At 33.9% G+C, this 19700-nt stretch overlaps 1 protein-coding gene across 4 annotated transcripts in view; it reads right to left on the bottom strand.

The window, feature by feature from the left end:
- Positions 1-19700, bottom strand: part of CPED1 (cadherin like and PC-esterase domain containing 1) — a 289378-nt gene that overhangs the window by 121971 nt on the left and 147707 nt on the right. For all 4 annotated transcript variants that reach the window (XM_054564025.1, XM_054564028.1, XM_054564027.1 and 1 more), the window contains 8 exons: positions 16533-16675; positions 15644-15716; positions 14321-14488; positions 13418-13522; positions 11423-11592; positions 7457-7527; positions 5923-5973; positions 768-954 (listed from right to left, as the gene is read on the bottom strand). In XM_054564025.1, coding sequence (XP_054420000.1) covers positions 768-954; positions 5923-5973; positions 7457-7527; positions 11423-11592; positions 13418-13522; positions 14321-14488; positions 15644-15716; positions 16533-16675 — 968 coding nt within the window. The remainder of the gene's footprint in view (positions 1-767; positions 955-5922; positions 5974-7456; positions 7528-11422; positions 11593-13417; positions 13523-14320; positions 14489-15643; positions 15717-16532; positions 16676-19700) is intronic.

The following is a 19700-nucleotide window of genomic DNA, read 5'->3' as shown; positions in this document are numbered from 1 at the left end:
CTGTCAGGGTAATACATTATCTCATTTAATACTCACAACAACTCTACACAAAACTATGACAGTCCTAACTATGTCATAGAAGTGGGAAACAAATTGCCCAGGTCACATGCCAGAGTCAGGTTTGGGACCAACGTGTGTCTGACTTGATTCCTCCTTTCTTTCTATTACATTTTCTTGGCTCCCATAGATGCAAGCACATTCTTACCCTACAGCATGGAAACATGAGTATCTTCCTTGCTATAGAAACGGATATAAAAATGTTTTATCTTCTGTTCAAAATTACAAACGAAATAGTTGGTGAATCTCCAAAGGGTCAGAAGAACAAAACCCCAGTGAGAATAAGAAAGTTAATGTGACTATGTCCACAAATTGTCATCACCATGTTTTTATTAAGTAACCAATCTCTGAATAGTCAAATATTTGAGGAGTTGGGTTGGGTAGAAGGAGGCTACTGCTAAGAAGGATAAACTCTTCAGCAATCTAAAAAAATGAACTCCCTTAATTAGTCCTCTTTAATATTTCATATCACAAGATCCACTCTTGTTACAACATGGTTACCAAGATTCTATACAAAGATTGCAGTGGAGCAGTAGAATGCTGGTGTGTTCTTTTTAACCACATGACACCTGAAAAGTAGAAAGACTTCACACCCTGGCAATCTCTTCAACTGATCTTGTGCCTCAACTTTTCTGAACCACCTTCAAAGGTTGCTTCAATTGTCTGTTTCTAAATGTGATATCTTCACCCAGCCCAGCAGCATTCCATACCTTGGCCCTGCCCGTTCCTGCAGGTACACCTTGCACTGACAGTTAGAAGTCTCCACTCCAATTGTTACTGTTACCACATCAAATGGGACTTCAGAGTAATAATCTTTGATCTTCGGGTTAAATTCAGGACTTAATTCCAAATGTGGATGTGTGAAGATCTGCTTGATATGACATTGTTTATCTTCATCTGTTTTTTTTTTTAAATGGGAAAAAAAGACAACCTGTCAGACTTGATTTGTGACTTCTATTTGTCAAATTTTGTAGCATTTCTTTTATATAACTGCTATGCTTTTATTTGGTTTCATATAGATCATATATTTTTTTGTCCAGCCCTTAAAAGTGTAAAGGCACAGGAGGTGGGAAAATGTCTCTCCAGTAGATTGATAACATGTTCATGGCAATTACTGCATATATCCAGCAACAGTGTAAGTGGGGACGATGACTCTGTGGGGTGGTGACAGAAGAGTACCAGCAGGAAATGAGGAAAATTTCTGAATGGGAGTGTCATTAAACTGTCATTGGATTGATAAAGTAGCTTACAGGCAGCAGGGGTCGGGGGCAAAGAATGTAACTCCAATCTTGTAGAAACACTCAGATACGAAGACATCACAGGGTACCCTGACACCCCCTCCCGACCCCAGCCACCTCAGCCTAAGAAAGTACACTGAAGTATTAGAGGGAAATTCTATATTCTGCTCAATCCCATTAGAAATCTTAGCATATTACTTCACACCATTGATCTAAGCCATTTTTAAGAATGTTTCTATCTGGTAGACCAATTTTTACAAGAGTATCTCGGTAAGAAGAAAGAAAAATAGCTGTATAGGCATATATACCAACCACTGATAAATTATGTGTTCACATTTGGAATCACCAAATTACTCAAAAGGAACTTAGCAGATGTTTTTCACAGAAATATTAATGAGTATTTAGTTCCAAAATACTTTTCAATAGACAATAAAGTTCCAGTAAAGTGGAATTTCCTCAAAAAGCTAAAAACGGAACTGCCTTTTGACCCAGCAATTCCACTACTGGGATTATACCCTAAGAATCCCAAAACACCAATTCAAAAGAGCCTCTGCACCCCAATGTTCATAGCAGCACAATTTACAATAGCCAAGTGCTGGAAGCAACCTAAGTGCCCATCAATAAATGAGTGGATCAAAAAAACTATGATACATTTATGCAATGGAATAGTACGCAACAGAAAGAAAGAAAGAAAGAGCTACTACCCTTCGCAACAGCATGGATGGAACTGGAGAGCATTATGCTAACTGAAATAAGCCAGGAGGTGAAAGACAAATACAATATGATCTCACCTATAAGTGGAACCTAACCAACAAAACAAGCAAGCAAGGAAAATATAACCAGCAACATTGAAAGAAAAAAGAAACCAACAGAATCAAGAGGGCAGGAGGGAGGTAGGGGGGTGGGGAAAGGGAAGGGTCAAGTCCAGGAACATGTGTAAAGGACCCATGGACAAAGCCACAGTGGGAAAGGATTGAGGGAGGGAGGTGGGGGATGGGGGCAGGGTAAAGTGGTGGCAGGAAGGTGGAGACAAATATATTTGAATAAAAAAATAAAATTAAGTTAAATTAGAAAAAGAAAAAAACATAGCTAATTCTACAGAAATTAGTAAAATAAATGTGTCTTTGCACTGCCTTTAAATTAAATGTTCAGTGATGTTTAACGACTCAGCAACAAAAACAACAGAATTTGCTTTGGGAAGTTACAAAACTGAGCTTAGAAAATAGATTATCTTATTAACTGCTGTCTCATTCTCTCTTGTTTTCATCTTCACCCACAGATATGCTTGTTGATTTTAGAGAGGGAGGGAAAGAAAGAGAGAGAGAGAGGAACACTGATGTGAGAGAGAAACATCCATCAGCTGCCTCCCATATGCACCCTAACTGAGGATCAAACCCACAACCTTTGGTGTATAGGATGGTGCTCCAACCAACTGAGCCACCTGCCCAAGTCTCTCCCTCTATTTTTATATGACAATCATAATGACTTTCCTAAAATCAAATCCGATGATTTATTTGTGATGTTTTAATGGTTTCTCATCACCTGCAGAATTCAATCCATGCCTCTAATAAAGCAGACAAGGCATTTCACAATCTCTTCCTTGTGCTCCTCTCTATTTGTTGCATCTCCCATTACACCTTGGGCTTTGTGCTTCAACAATAGCAAAAGTTTTTATTTCTTTGACAGACATGGAGATGCACAACCAAATCCATGGTAATGGGTACCACTAACCTTATGAATATTTTATTCTAGTTCTGAGACCTAGGTCACAATATAACTCCCATCATTCACTAAAATAATGAAAATGAAAAATCTGTAGATTTTTGACCTACCTTCTAAGGTTTTCTCAGTCATTGAAAGAAAAAATTACTCAGGTATAAATTAGGAACAAAAATAATACAACAGATATGTGGGAATTTCATTGTAGGAAAAACTCGTAATGAAAAAAATAAATAAGTAGTCAATTTACTAGATTAAGTCAGTGAATGGAGTAAACCACCTGCTTGATTGATTTTACTTGTTACCCAATCTACCTATATCCATTAGCCAGAAATTTTTATCTGGCCAATGAATATAGGTAGATTGCACCTATAAGTTCAATGATCATACCACCTCCTAAATCTTTTATAATAAATTTTAAAAAATAAAAGAATGAGGGCAAGACCATGTTATTAGATTTCATCTTGAAAAGGACCATAACTTTGCATTATAATTCAACCACTTGTGAATAATGCATTTTTTTCCATCAAAAATTTTTTTCCAGCATAGCCTGTACTCAAGGCACTGAGTTAAGCACAGTAAAACCAGGCTGTTGCTGGTCATGAGAGCTGATTGAAGTGGAGACGGTGAACCCAGCCTAACACTTTAAACAAGCTGACATGCAGTGACATGAAAGGTGCTTTCCAGAGGACCATTTCCTAGGCAGAAAAGGAATTTAAATACTTGTACTACACTTTTGTGCTCTAAACCAGTTAAATAAGTGAAAAAATGCATTTTTTTCAAAATTATAATCATAGAAGATGTACTTCAATTTAATATATATATTTTATGAAATAGTCATGGAGAATTGATTTTCCTATAACTTACACTTAACAGTGAAAGTTTCCAATAGGGCTCTCCCATTGCAACACTGAAACTTAGCTCTACATGAGATAAAATATGCGACCTTACTTTTAAGCAAGATTTTTAGCTAGTGCTTGTTTTGGGTTGCATTAGAAACTTCACCTCGGGCTTAAGTGCTGCATTGTAGACTCCTGCTTGAAAACTTACATACTCCAGACATCACACTCAACTGAATCATCAGTGTTGCTGCCTACAAACACCTGGTGTTTCCTTGGCATCCTTCCTGACCCAGTCCCAACTTGTCCCTGGCCAGTTTACCTTAGATCTATGGAGAACCCAGTGCGGGGTATGATGGTAGCAGGCTGCTTAATCTACTTGGAAGGCATGTATGAGAAAGCTGTTTGAATATTTGGTTGCTTTTAACGTATTTCTTTTAACCACAAAATTTTATTGCTCTCTTGAGGGATCATCATAACTCATATTAAATACAAAAACAGCCTAAACTCTGAAATATAATCCAACCTGTTCTGAGGCATTATTCAGTTATTTTTATATCCTTTTACCATAAAAGTAGGAAGATTAATTATGAAGACACAGGTCAGACTCATTTTTTTCCAACATATAAAATGAACAAGGTTGAAGAACTTATCTAACATATTCACATTATCTGCACCATGTTACCTGGAAACTGCAAAAAAATGAGATGATTTCATATAGTAACTTTACTTTATAAATGAGAAAATAGAAGACCAAAGAGGTGAACAGGCTTTCTTGAAGCTGCATCAACCGAAAGCCTAACACACAGCAGACTCTGAACAAACGTTCATTCTAATCTTGCTCCTACTTTCCCACCACGTACTAGGCACCAATCTCCTAAGCGAATTGAACTGAGTAGCATGTACTTCTCTAGGAGTAAGATATTGAATGGTAAATGCAGGGAAAGAACAGCAAAGAAATATCTGTTATCTTTTCCTGATTAGAACTACCTTACTTAAAATGCTTTTTTTCTTGAATTGGATGTATTTGTTGATTCTATTAAACCATATTATTGTATAATCTTTCAGTGTACTCTAATTTTAATGATACTGTTAAAACATAATGAATGGATTAAATTACATATTAGAAGATACAAATTAGATTTTATTAAATTAGAAGACTTATAATAAAATAGACCTTAATCCACAATCATTTTCAGCTTTAATGTTTTACAAGAAATGACTTTTTTATTTGGGAAAGCTAAATTTCCTAAGTACATGTTTTAGCATCGTATATATATAAAATAAATGGTCCATAAACATTTCAAAAAAACTGCTAAGTAGAACTTTATTTTTTTCTTTCATATTATTAGAGGATATTAAGGTAATTCATGAGCTTTGGACAAAAAATCTGAAGACCCGGCTTTGTGACCCAGCTCAGGCATTTAATAGCCCTATAATCTTGGAAAAGTCAGACTCTCTAGAATGATATATTTACAAGACCATTGGAGTAATGCTGAGCAGAGACTGAAGAAAATTATTTTTACATTTTAAAATCTGAATAATCCTTGAAATGTAATAGATATGTATTTCTTGATTATACTTAGGTAAAAGATTCATGAATTTTAAGGAAATGTATTGAAAATGAGCTTAAAAGCTCTCAATTGTTACAAAGAAAATTTGACTCAAGTCTTATTAATTACATCAACAATCCAGCAGGAAAGGAATCATTGCAGGGTGGTGAGTCCTCAAAATTGGTGTATAAAGCAGGGAAGCTAAACTTTTCTCCTGGAGCAGCCTCCAAGGTAAAGCCTTAACACCCTTAGGACCCCTTGACATAAGCTGGGAAGTCACTGACATTAAACAAATAAACATGTAGCATAACATTTCAATTTCAAAAATAGAAAATTAAAAAATCTTCCTATGCAAAAGTGATAAATATTGACTCATTCAGAAACTTCAAACTTCTAATAATCTATTTAAAATAAATTAGTAGCCTAAAGATACAGAAATAAAATAAAATGATGGTGTTTTAAAGGCAGGATCATGCCTACGCATAATGCTACTGAAACACTTCCACTGGAACTCACCATTCCTGCAATGCACTTCTTTGGTTGCATTCATAATTCGTGGAAGCACAACTAAAAAAAATATAAATTTAAATTGAAAGCTGTTAATCAAAATTAAAAGAATATATATTCAGTAATCTCACACACAGCATAATTTAATGAAACATTTTATTATTTAACTTTATTACATCAGAAAGTACTTCTAAGTTAAACTGAAAGTTATGGTGAAGCAAAAGAAGTTATCTGGTTCAAATTTCAAAAAGAATGATTATTTCAAATAGGAAAATATTAAGGGGGAAATACAAATAGTCTAAATATCATTCATTGACTCAAGGTGATCTCTCACAATTCCTTCTAGTTCTAGCTATAATTTCCCAAATTATTAGAATTAGAGAAATTCCATCTAGTCAGTTCAACTGATACCTACTCTAAGTTTCTGAATTCAACCAAACATCTATCTAAAATACTTCTTAATAAATATCTATGGTACAAATGTGTGAATAAAAACACTGAGTGCTTAAACCATTTATTTTAAAGAGAAAAAAAAAAAGGTGGGAGAGACTATCAGTTCATCATTTATTCACTGGTCCTGCTGATTCGTTCTATCGAAGCAGTGATTCCTAAACTTTAGTGTGCTCAGAATCATCTGAAAGACTTGTTAAAATACAGAATGCTGGGCCTAATACCCAGAGATTCTGATTCAGTAGATCTGAATTTTCCAAGTTTCCCAGGGGATACTGATGCTGCTGGTCTGGGGATCACACACTCACAACAATTGGATCAAACCTTGACTTTTAGTAAGAAAACTTTGATTTTTTTAAAAAAAAATTGTAGGCATGGTACTTTTTATTTTTTTCTTCTTAAAATTACAAATGTTTACTTTTCTTACCACAAAAGTTCAGGTATTCTTTAGAAAAAAATTAGAAAATAGAATAAAATCAAAGAAAGAAAAATTAGAAATTATAGATAAAATACAACAGATGAAATCAAAATCACCATTATTTTCCTTGAGGCTCATGTTCCTTGTAGCCAATTGTTTCACTTAATAATATATCAGAAACATCTTCTATGTCATAAATATTATTCCACAACATTAGAAAATCTTTATAGTGTTTTATTGGATGACTATAGATTATTTTATTTATCTTGTTCATTATTATTGCAACTGTAATGGATTCCATTTTTTCTCATTTATTAATACTTTTTGTAATAAAATTTTACATACAATTTAAATTATCTCCTTAACATGAATATCCAGAAGTAAAATTTCTGGTCCATAAGAATAACTTTAAGGCTTTTCTTGTATATTATTTAATGACCATTTATGAAAGTTTCCAATTCATACATCTACCAGCAACACGAGAATACTTACTTCTCTGCACTCTCCCCAACTCTATTATTTTTAAGAAGAAAAACATCTCCACCTATGAGGAAAACAGCACTTCCTTGTGTAATTTTCATTTTTGATTGCTAATGAAGCTAAACAATTTTTATATGTTTTCCTGCCCATGAAATACTAATTTTCATGTTGAATTAAATGGAACTATCCTTTTACCTTTTTTATGTTCAGTTTCATCAAATGGTACTTGTGGTTTTTCAAAATTCTCATCCTCTGAGAAGGAATTCCTACAAATGCAACGCCAAACAACTTGATCAATGAAATGAACAAAATTCATGGAAATTACATCTAACAAACTTTTTTTTCTATGTGGGCACAGTTATTTTGCTGAACACAAAGAAACACTTTCTGGATTTCATTTCTCAAAACTGGCAATCTTGCCTCAAGTGAGGTCGGTGGAAATCTCATCATCTCTAATCAGCAGAAGCACATTTGAAGAAAACCAGGGCAAAAAGTCATTCTTCAGTCCAAAAGTAAGCAATCTCTGATAGCCGGGACCTAACAGAAGTGATTCAGGAACACATATTCTTATTGGAATCTGTTTGGCTAAAGCAACAGTCCTGAAACAAGAAGCCTTAGAAACTCTGAGGCACAGACTGAAAAGAACATACATATAAACTAAGAAATGCAAGTGTCCACGCAGAAAGGCTTGCAAAGGCTTCCCTCCTTAAACTCTGATCAACACTAGTGAGTAGTAAGGGTTAGTTACATCTTAATGTGTTTGCCTCATTTTTCTGTTGTATAAATGAATGTTTGACCAGGTTGCTCCTTAAATCCTCAATTTTGGGAACAAAATAATCTAAATTGCAGATAGAAAAATTGCTGGTCCTGATAATAGAGAAAAGTGGGCAGGATGTGACTTGATTTTCCTGTGCTTTGTTGTGAATCTCCATTTTTACTCCAACAAAATAGAGATAACAATACTGGCCTAACTTCACAGAGATGCAATTAGAATTAAATCAAATACTCTGTGCTTAATTATATTTTGTAAATATTTATCATCCCAGATATGTGCTGGGCACTGTGGTAAAGAAGAGATGAATGAGCCATATTCAATTCCTTCAAAATACAAACATCAGATAGGAAATTAAGAAGAATCAAGAAATTAAAAATATTACTAAAGTGCAGTAATTATACTGCAGTTTCATTTTTGTTTATGTGTATGAGTGTGTGTGTATGTGTGTCTATATATATATACATATATATATATATAAAATGAAATAATTAGGGATAACAATAATGATGTCTAGGACTTACTTTAAAATACAGTTGACCCTTGAACAACATAGAGTTTAGGGGTATAAGCTCCAGTGCAGTAAAAAATCCATGTATAGTTTTTGATTCCCCCCAAATTTGACTACAGTTGGCCTTTTGCAAGCAAGGATTCAATCAACCACAAATGAAAATAACATTTGTGACCTATAGTTGGGAATGTGTGCTTGGGAATGTGAAAATACTGTCTTTGATCTGTGATTAGTTGAATCTAGAGGTGCAAAACCCACGGATATTAACAGCTGAGTGTATTTGTTGAAAAATATCTGCTATAAGTGGACCTGCGCAGTTCAAACTAGTTCAAAAAGTCAACTGTAGTTCTCTCCTCCTAAAGAATTAAAAAAGAGATAAAGCAAGCATGGAGTGAAGTATGTTTAACTGAAAATCTCTCAGTTCATATAAAGTAAAAAAACTCTAACTGAAGTTCACAAAAGATACAACCCTGAAACGCACTTAAACTAAAGTTTGGAAATGTTACTATCTTAATGGAATGTGATGCTTTTGTATATTAAGGTAACCTGAGGTGGTTTTTTGTTTAATTTTGTGAATAAATTATGTTTTGAAAATATGAGTTTTCATGGATTCATATTGATTCTTTGGGACCTTTGTATTCTGCGCCTTGGGACACAGATATAACTGTCACCTTTCCTAACTGTTGCTTTTCTGACTTTATCTCTTTTCACCTAGTTGTTCTAAGCAGGTGATCTGTATTTAAAAGAAAGTAGGAAGTCATTAAACCCCCGTAAGTGGTATAGGTATGTAAAACTGGCTTTTTCTATAGGGAAAAAAAAATCCCTGAAAGTGACCATTGTGAAGATAAAGGAAGTGAAGAATGACTATGCCTGACCTCCCTGTCCTGTCTGCCTGATGCACTGGAATGAAGCACTGGACCAAGGATGTGGAGGTCACCTCTCTTACTGTATATTAGCTGTGTGGCTTGAGTAAATGACCCACCTTCTCAGGACCTCAGTTTCCTCCTCTGGAAAATGTGTACAATATGCCTCCTTCTTGTAACATAGCAGAGATAATAATTTATGCTCACAGGTATATTTGAATATAATTAGAATTGAGTATTCTTTCTTAAAATGTTCTAAGAGCAATTTACTAATTGCTTTCTGATAAAGATCTAAAGTTTCTTCCTCTCAGTGTTAACTTCGATTGCTCTTCCTATAGTAAACAAAAAAATTTTTCCCCACCGTTGATGCTGAAGTGAACATGATGGTATGGCAACATGAAAAAGAAAGGACACTAATGTTTACTACTTACCTGCACTGCAGCACACCACACACCACGTAGTACCTGCAAGTTATCTTAGGTAATCCTTCTGGAATAATACATGGTAGGTTGTACAATCCATATTTTACAGATGTGGAAACTGAGTCTCGGAGGTGTAAAAACTTTACCTGTTTTAATTAATAAACTCCAAAATTGGGATTTTTGAATCCTAGTCTGTCTGATTCAAAAAAGTCCTGATCTTTTCCAACTACTCTTAAAACAGACCATTAGTAAATTCCCTTATTGAAAGGTCACCAGTTAGGGTTAGGGTTAGGAATAAATTCAATAATCAGAATTTAAGGTAACTTTATTGATCAACTTTACAACATATGTGGTGCTTGGAAAAAAACAAAACAAAACCCGCTTTATGGGGAAACAACATTTCCAAAGCTTGCATATCTCAACGGAACTTAAAAAACAAAACAGTACTTTAACAGTCTCCTTAGTAAATCAAGTCTGCTCTTCCCTCATCAATAATGACAAATGAGAAAGTTTTGGATTATTTCAGTGGGTGCAAGGAACAAACAAAGGGTCATTGAGCTATACTATTTAAACCCTGATTTTCAAACAAAGAAAACCTTCTGTCAGGCCTGCTACTTCCAGGTATTGAAGGAATAAGGCCAACTTCATAAAGTTGTTACAATTAAAATGATTTCTAATCCTGAGATATGTCTTAAGAATTCATCATATATATAATTATAATATTTCTAATTACAGGAAAAAAAAAAAACTTCTTATAGAATTGCTTTCACAGTCTCCAGAGGCAGAAGGAAATGAAGTCCAAGTCAGCTGAAGTCATTCCGGAAGGTGATTGCCAGAGACATATGATTATCACGGCCACTGTTTTTCACCTTCCTAGGAGGTTTAGGATTATTTTGGTTTTCCTGGCCATAGAAAAGTCCAATATTTTCTTAATTCTATTATATAAAGAAGAACTAGAAGAACTAGTCCTTAGCTAAGGACTTGGGCACTGCCCTTTTCACCAGCCACGGGTGGTGTTAATATATTCACCCGGCCCATCTTCCCTCTCATTTCCTCATTAGAATGGAAATGGAAATGGGAAGCCAAGAAAATTTGCTCCCAGTACAATGCTTCCCTCTGAGGTTCTACCATCTAAAAATTTTTTTATAATTTGTGGCAGGGACAGACATTTTTATAAATTTGGAAAGATTTTCCCCCATATAAAGTCATGTCTCAAAAACCCTCTAAATAAATGCTTACACTGATGGTTCATAAAACAAATCTCACCTAATTCTTTCTGTCTGATGTTCCTATAATTCAAGGATATATATTATTAAATGAAATTAGATCAAAACTTTTAACTTTAAACATTATTTTTTAGTGGGTCAAGTCCAGTTGATTTGAAAAATTGTTGGATATATTTTTGTTACAGTGTTTGAAGACCACTAGATTCATTATGGTTTCAGTGCTTTAAAGAAGCTTATTTTCCAGAGCACAAATTTTTGGACGTACTTGTTTTTGTTGCTTTCTTTAATGTAGGCAAAGCCTTTTGAAATCAATCTTCAGACTAGAGATTTTTTTGGACTGCACAATTCAAATTTGCGGCTATCTTACCATTCCAATGCATGTAACTGTGCCTTTTTATTCAGGAGCTGAAATTGATCAAACACATTTAAAAGAGAGGAGTATTGAGTCCAGACTGAACCAGGTTTTCCCATAGGATTTGCCATATCATAAAATTCATGTATCAAAGATCGAATCCCAGGAGAAGTTGATGGGATGAGCTGAGAAGAAATATTCAAAGACAGAATATCAGAATAAGTGGTAGATGATAAATTAAAATGTAGTATTACTAAGAAAGTAATTTATATTCATATCGATTTAGATATTTTAAAAATCAAATATGTTTTAAAACTCCATTTCAGTACCACAATTTTTCTGTGCAGTTGTAAAGTAAATGTACTCATAATAAGATACTAATTTTTTTGATGACCATATTTCCAAATGGGGTGAGATTTTGTCCTCTTTCCATTTAATGTAAATGTATTTTTTTCTTCCTATAGATACCTGAGAACAGCTGAATAACAGAGTGAATCAGGCAGCAGGAAGAATGAGGAGGAATCCTCATGTTGCAAGTGGATTATATCTAAGTGAGAGATATTAATCCTACCAAAAATATCTATAGGTATTCTCTTTCAACTCTTGGAATCAGCTAATTGCAGTGTGCCCTTTCTCCTGCAAAATAATTCTTCAGTTCTTCCTCATATTGTGCCAAGAGATGTTCTCGACACTCACAATATCTTAAATGATGTTAGGATATTTAAGAAAATGAAAATGATGATATTTAAGAAAATGAATTTCTGAAGAGTGAGGCCAGGTCTCTCTGACTGTCTTTGTATATATGGAGCCAAACTGTCCTAAATGTAATACTATATTTTAAATAATTAAAATGATAATCCATTCATTTAGTTATATTTGGGGCAATAAGCTTGTCTGAACCCTCCAACATATGGCACTAAATTATAAAAACAAGTGTCAAACATTCCTTAATTAATTTAGTAAATTGGTTATAACTCTTTCAAACAGTACATGAATACATAGATTTTTTAATGGTAAGAAACAAATATTTGATCCAAACACATTAATAATAAATTGTCAGTGGATTTTTAAAAATGCTATATTAAGATGCTTTGTATAAACAAATCTTAAGTGGAAAAATACAAATTCATTATATTCTATCTATACAAGTGGTAAAACTAGAAACAAAGCACATGTATATATGTATATATTATTCTTTGCTATTGATCAGTAAATTAACAGTACCAAAGAAAAAACATGGAAAAGAAAATAATGCCATATTTTAGGCTGAAACCAATAAAAGTTATTATAATTATTTACATTTTCTTTCTTCACATTTTCTTAGTTTGCTGTGAGTTATAACAGACTACGATTTAGGTATTTTCTTTAATATTGTTGTTATATTCAATAATATTTTACTTTACATAACTAAAAGGGCATAATAAGCAGGAAGAAATTTTGGTCACATGTAAATATTCCAAAGCTAAAAACAGAACTTATTTAGAAAAATTTGGACATTTTCTGCTTAAAAACTGTCAAATCCTTCCTGACTGGGTTGTTCAATTGGTTGGAGTACCATCCCCTACACCTGAAGGTTGCAGGTTCGATGCCTAGTCAGGGCACATGCTTAGGTTTCAGGTTGGATCCTCTCAGTCAGGGCGCGTATGGGAGGCAACCAATCAATGTTTCTCTGTCACATCAATGTTTCTCTCTCTCCCTTCCTCTCTCTCTAAAATCAATTAATATATCCTCAGGTGATGATTAAAAAGAAAAAAAAACTGTCAAATCCTGGAAACTATACTAACCCCATATTCTTTTCCTTTAATAAGTCACATTATTTGAAAACTCTTAGTGAATATGGATTCTGCTAATCTTAATATTTAGATATGTGAAAAGAGGAAAGGAGCTTACAAAGATTTTTGTTTCTTAAAGAAACAGCTTCACCTAAATTGAAGTCAAAATCAAGTAAGTTATGGCTGATCTACTGTAATCTCAGTAATCAAGAGGAATTAGATGTCACTTTTGTGTTACCAGTTGGAATTGTCCCAAATTCCCAAGTTCCTTTATGAAAGTCATAATTGAGTTAATCTCCTCTAAAGGTAGGCATTGATTTAGTTCCTTTTTGTAGTTTTCACCCTATAATAGGAGAGGAAAAATAAAAACAACTCTTAAGCAATTGCCCAGTTGCCTCCCAGTTCAAAAACCAATGAAATTTTGAACTTGATAAATAAACAGCTGAGCTAACTAATGCTAAATAAGACACAGTAACTGCAACTTGTAACAACAGTGTCTGAATATGAGAACTTCCTATTTGACAAAAGAACCCGAATGAAATTGCTCAATAGTGCTTTGCCAGGAAGGTTGGGGAGATGAGCGCAGAAGGGCAGAATGTGTATGACGGTTTGGGACGCAGAAAGAATCTCCTTTAGCTTTCAGGTACTGGAGAATGGAGCAGCAAAATATATAGAACAGTACTATCCTCACTAACCTGTACAGACATTTTGAGGCACCTAAAAACTTATATTAACACACCATAAAAACTAATCAATGCTACTCTTGAGCTCTATACTCTAATCATCATTATCTATCAAAGATGTTAACTGGTGTCAATGCTTAAAAAGATTAGTATTATAAGTCAAGCCCCTTGATGTCAATCTACAATAATCACTGCTATTCTAAATTGCCTCCAAAAAGCTATGGTGTTCCTTTTAAAGTATTCTGTAACATATAATATGTATTATTCATAATGTCCACAAAAGTTCTGTGGGAATTAGGAACTGCTTTAGTTCATTTCAACCCACAACTTTATCATAATCAGTCACATACTTTGTTGACACAAAAATAGTATCGTCCTCAGGTCATAAAAATATTAAAAGTTATAACTGATACAAATTAATTTCAAATGAATTATCAAGTTGCTGAATATGCATTTACCTTAAATACACCTGATCTGTAAAGTCTCTGAAATATCTCAGAAAATATGGAAAAAGAAGATTTGTTAGAGAATAGAAATTGGAAAGTGTCTTTTAAAAGGAACTCTTCTGTGTTTTGGTCCTCAAAATCCATATAATCATCATCTTGAAATTTTAAATGCTCATGCACCTGTGAGAAAATAAAAACACAGAAAATATTTTTCATTGACTTACTTTGACTAAAGTAGGATCACTTCTAAGACATGATTCATTTCCTGTTGGACTGTAGATCAGAACTGACATCTAGTGGTCTTTTTGGAGGTCAACAGTTTCTTTAAAATGTAATATTCTTTTGATCCTTTATAAGAACATTAGCTAATGAATGATAAAGTCACATTAGTTTAGCTGGAAACTATTGTTGAAGAATTTGTGTTCATGGAAGACAATATATAACATTTCTAAACAATAAATTTTAAAGAAGCATATCATAAACTATTAGGTTTGTGTAAAATAATGACTGACCATTAAAATACATAAATTCATAAAGTTTCAAAATTTGATGGATAAATCTTTGGACAATCCAACCAAATGTCTGAGCCACATATAATGTAATTACTCTCCTCGTATAAAAGTTTAAAAAATCAGTCAATGCAATGTGAAATTGAATTCTGGTTGCACATAATTTTATTTTGTCTTTCTTCCCATCTTCCCACTCCATATCCCGAAATAAAGCTTTCTATAGACTAATTCCACCAATATTTTTCACTAATGGATATTTTGGATTAAAAATATCTTGGAAGAAATGCTCTGAATGAGTTAACTTGATTTGAGAGAAAGTAAAAATCAAAGTATACAAGAGTACTCTTCAATTTATACATATTTAAACACTAGGAAAATTATATATTAAAAAATTCCTATGACATTTTAAGTTAATTTATAGGTCAATTTTAAAGTAAATGTCTATATGTTAAAAATGAGTTACCTTTTTATAAACCCATGTGAATAAGCTAGGTAATCTTCTAGTGTTTATTGTCTAAATGTCTGTTTTTCTGCATTAACTCACACTTAGCTTTATGCTGTAAGTATTTCATAAACAGTGTTTGAACCATAGAAAATCCATGCTTGTTCTATAAGAATGCATAGTAGGAACTGGAACTCAAATCACAGATTTTCCACATACTACTTAATTTTCTAAACCACCATAAATATAACTAGTGACTTTAATGAAGTTGCTGTTTATTGATTCACTACTATGAATGAGAGAACACAAACACGCACACGTTTATATACACACATATCCTCCAGCAAAATGCAGATACTTACACGAGAACTTTGGTAGGCTTACCTGGAGCACTACAGGGGACCTGAAACTGCCGTAACCAATATCAAAAATTAAAAGTTGAAAACATAATCTGCATCTGAAATAAAAACACAAGTGACAAAGTTATAATCTACTTGCATTTAATCTATTATTTGGAATTATATTATTATTATATATTTGAAATTATATCTCATATATTACACATATTGATAGTTACTGTTGTTAAATTTCAAGGTCTGTAATAAGTTTAAAAACACAGTTGACTGGATAATCCATAATTACGATTTAATTTTGGATTTGGAATCTGTTTTGTTTCTTATAGAAAACACAAATATATCTAAAGTACTCATAACACTCATAAATTAAATGGTGAAATCACTCTGTGAAAACCTAATTATGGAGAAGGAAACTCTCCTGTTCCTTCATGCTAGTCATTCTTGTCCACATATAAAGCATGATAAAGCTTACTTGAGTCACCTCCCTTGTTTGTCATATGCGATTTAACATTTCCCTAGAAAATAGGTGTTAAATTATATTTAAGTTAACTGAGACATGGAGAGAGGAGTTATTGAATTTTGTTAATAAAATTCTGTAAATAAAAATATGCCTAGTAAACAGTAAGTATATATGATAGAAATACCTGAGCCTGAAAGAGGCTGCAGTTTTAAAAATCCATTTAAGTAACTGTGCTTTACTTTCTATCACCACTATTTAGATACTAACAAGTCTGTAATGTGCTCTAATATTTTAGGATCTATAAACAAGGAAACATAAGTCTGGAAGTTTGTATTTTTATACTGATATAACATTTTCCAAGAAGAATCTACTAGTGATAATTAAGATATATGTTCACTAACAATCAATTTCTAGAAGGTAGATATTTTTAACATTAATTTATTTTTTATTTTTTTACCTATTGAAGGCCTTTGGTCCTAAAGTAGATGTTTCACTGAAGACTTCAGCTGCTAGCAGGAGTTTGCTAATTGCTTCCTTCATGCTATCAAAAGCCTGGAGAGGTGAACTGGCTCTCAGGAATGTCTCAAAAAAGGTTTGCAGCTGTGAAAAAGTAAAGAATTCATATATTCAAACAATATTTCAATTTGTCTCTTCATCATTTCCAAAATGACCAATTTGAAAGATTTCCTTAGGTTATCTCTATCACAACTTAAAAAAAACAAACAACTAAAGAGAAAAGCTGGGTAACCTAAGACATACATAGTATACATAATATATATAGAAAGAGTATATAATAGTCTGAAACTATGTAATGAATACAGGGGTGAGCAAAAAGTAGGTTAACAAAAATAATAATAAATAATTCAACAATGAATAAATAATAATGCAAGAATAAACTGTTTCATATACTCATACTGCAAATCTACTTTTGCCAACCCCTGTTTATATCATATACATAATATATAATATGTATAAATTACATATATTTTTAAAAATATAAGCCTTTCAACTGAATATGGGGTGTCACTACATCTTGTAATTTCAAATAGTTTAGAGGTGCTTACTCCATTTTTTTCTCTTTTAATAGAATCATGGAGAAACATGTGAAACTGTAACAGGCTTGTGATCAGAATGCCCGTTTAATTTGTTACTCTAATAACCACCTGACTTTGGAGTTACAACTCAATTCTCCAAATATTTGTGTCTTCTTTAAAAATAGGTTAATATCTACAAACAAGAGTGTTGTGCAACCAAATTAGGAGGATGATGGTGGAGGAGTAAGTGGAAGCTACATTAACCTCCTCCCAGGACCAATATGAAATTACAACTAAATTGTAGAGAAATCATCCTGAATAACCAACATACACTAGCTGGAGAGAAGCCTTATAACCAAGGACAGAGAGAAGAAACCGCTTCACCACAGTGAGACTGGTAGCAGTGGAGGAGGTGCAAGAGGGCTGGCTGGGCTCCCATGGGCTACAGCTGAAGCTCCAAAGGAATATTTCTGCAACCTGGGGGTTCCCCTGAGAACCATGGGGTCTAAACCATATTTCAGCAGCCTGGGGGTTCCCCCTGAGAGGTGTGGTATCTAAACCACAAACTGGGCCCCCCAGCCTACAGCACCAGAGCCAGAAAGGAAACCAGATAACATCCAGCTGTGAAAAGCAGCAGGGTTTTGGCTGCCAGGGTGAGATGGCTGGAGACTCAGGGAGCCTGTTAAGGGGCCAATGCACAAAATTTCATTTGCAGCCACTTACCCTGAGCTCTGGCAGATGGAGGGAAGAGAGGGCTAGAGATGCTTGAGGAGGGTCTGGGGTTGGTGGTTCTTGGGAGAGAGTTAAAGGAACAACCACAAAGATCCCTATGCTGAGATATCCTCCATACTACAGAGATCATCTTTCTCAGACAGAGCATTCCTATCCAAATGACATCAGCCTGAGGGGGGCAATAGCCCTGTCCACAGGAATTACCCTGCCTTTCTCTGTGGAGCTTAATCTGGGCTGCTGATTACAGCTTGATTAAATTAACAACTGATTGGTTTAACAACTAATGCAGAAATCACCAAGAAGTAGCAAAAATGGGAAGACAGTGAAACAGACCTCAAATGAAAGAACAAGAGAATTATCCAGAATGACTAGATGATACAGAGGCAAGCAATTTACCAAATAGAGAGTTTAGAGTAATGAACATAAGGATACTCAACAGCATGAATGAAATACATAGAAACCATAAAGAAGGACCAGTCAGAAATAAAGAATGCAATATCTAAAATAGATAATACACTGGAAGGAAAAATTCAGTAAGTTAGCAGAGGATCCAATCAGTGATTTGGAAAACAAGGTAGAAAAAAACACCCAGCAGAGCAGAAAAAGAAAATTTTAAAAATGAGGAGAGCTTAAGAAACATTTTGGACAATATGAAATGTAACATTTGTATCATGGGAATAACACAAGGAGAAGAGAGTGAGCAAGGGATTGAGAAACTATTTGAAGAAATAATGACTGAAAACTTCCTTAATCTGGTGAAGGAAAAAGACATACAAGTCAAGGAAGCTCAGAGAATCCCAAACAAGTTGGACCCCAAAAAAGGCCTACACCAAGACATATCATAATTAAAATGACAAGCCTCAAAGACATGGAAAGAATTCTAAAAGCTGCAATGGAAAAGCAGAGTTACCTACAAGGAAGCACCAATTAGACTGGCAATCTGATTACTCAACAGAAATATTTCTGACTAGAAGGAAGTGGCGTAAAATAATCAAGGTGATGAAAAGCAAATGCCTACAACCAAGGCTGCTTTACCCAGCAGGGCTATCATTTAAAATTGAAGGAGAAATAAGGAGCTTCCCAGACAAGAAAAAACTAAAGGAGTTTGTTAACACCAAACTAGTACTGCAACAAATGTTAAAGGTTTTGCTTTAAGAAGAAAAAGAAAAAAAAAAAAGAGAAAAAAAACAACCTAACAATAAAATGACACTGCAAACATATCTATCAATGATAACCTTAAATGTAAATGGCTTAAATGCTCCATCCAAAAGACACAGGGCAGCTGAACGGATAGGAAAACAAGATCCATATACATGCTGCCTGCAAGAGACCCACCTCAGATCAAAAGATACACACATACTAAAAGTAAAGGGATGGAAAAAGATATTTCATACAAATGGAAAGGAAAAAAAGCTGGAGTAGCAGTACTTATATATGACAAAATAGACTTCAAAACAAAGGCTAGAGTAAGAGACAAAGAAAGACACTATATAATGATAAAGGGAATAATCCAACAAGAGGATATAACCCTAGTAAATATTTATGCACACAACATAGGAGCACCTAAAAATGTAAAGCAAACCTTGATGGACATAAAGGGAGAGACTGACAGAAATACAGTCATAGTTGGGGATTTTAACACCTGATTGACTTCAATGGATAGATCTTCCAGGCAGAAAATCAACAAGGACACAGAGGGCTTATATGACACACTAGATCAAATGGAGTTAATTGACATCTTCAATATTTTACCCCTAAGCAGCAGAATATACATACTTTTCATAGGAACATGGAACGTTTTCTAGGATAAACCACACATTAGGACACAAAACAAGTTTCATACATTTATGAAGATTGAA

Source organism: Pteronotus mesoamericanus, unplaced genomic scaffold (genome assembly GCF_021234165.1).
Source record: "Pteronotus mesoamericanus isolate MK-2021 breed Mesoamerican mustached bat unplaced genomic scaffold, CSHL_Meso_final scaffold_85, whole genome shotgun sequence".
Lineage (NCBI taxonomy): Eukaryota > Metazoa > Chordata > Mammalia > Chiroptera > Mormoopidae > Pteronotus > Pteronotus mesoamericanus.
The sequence above is the reverse complement of the archived record's forward strand: the minus strand, read 5'-3'. Positions and strand labels throughout refer to the sequence as shown.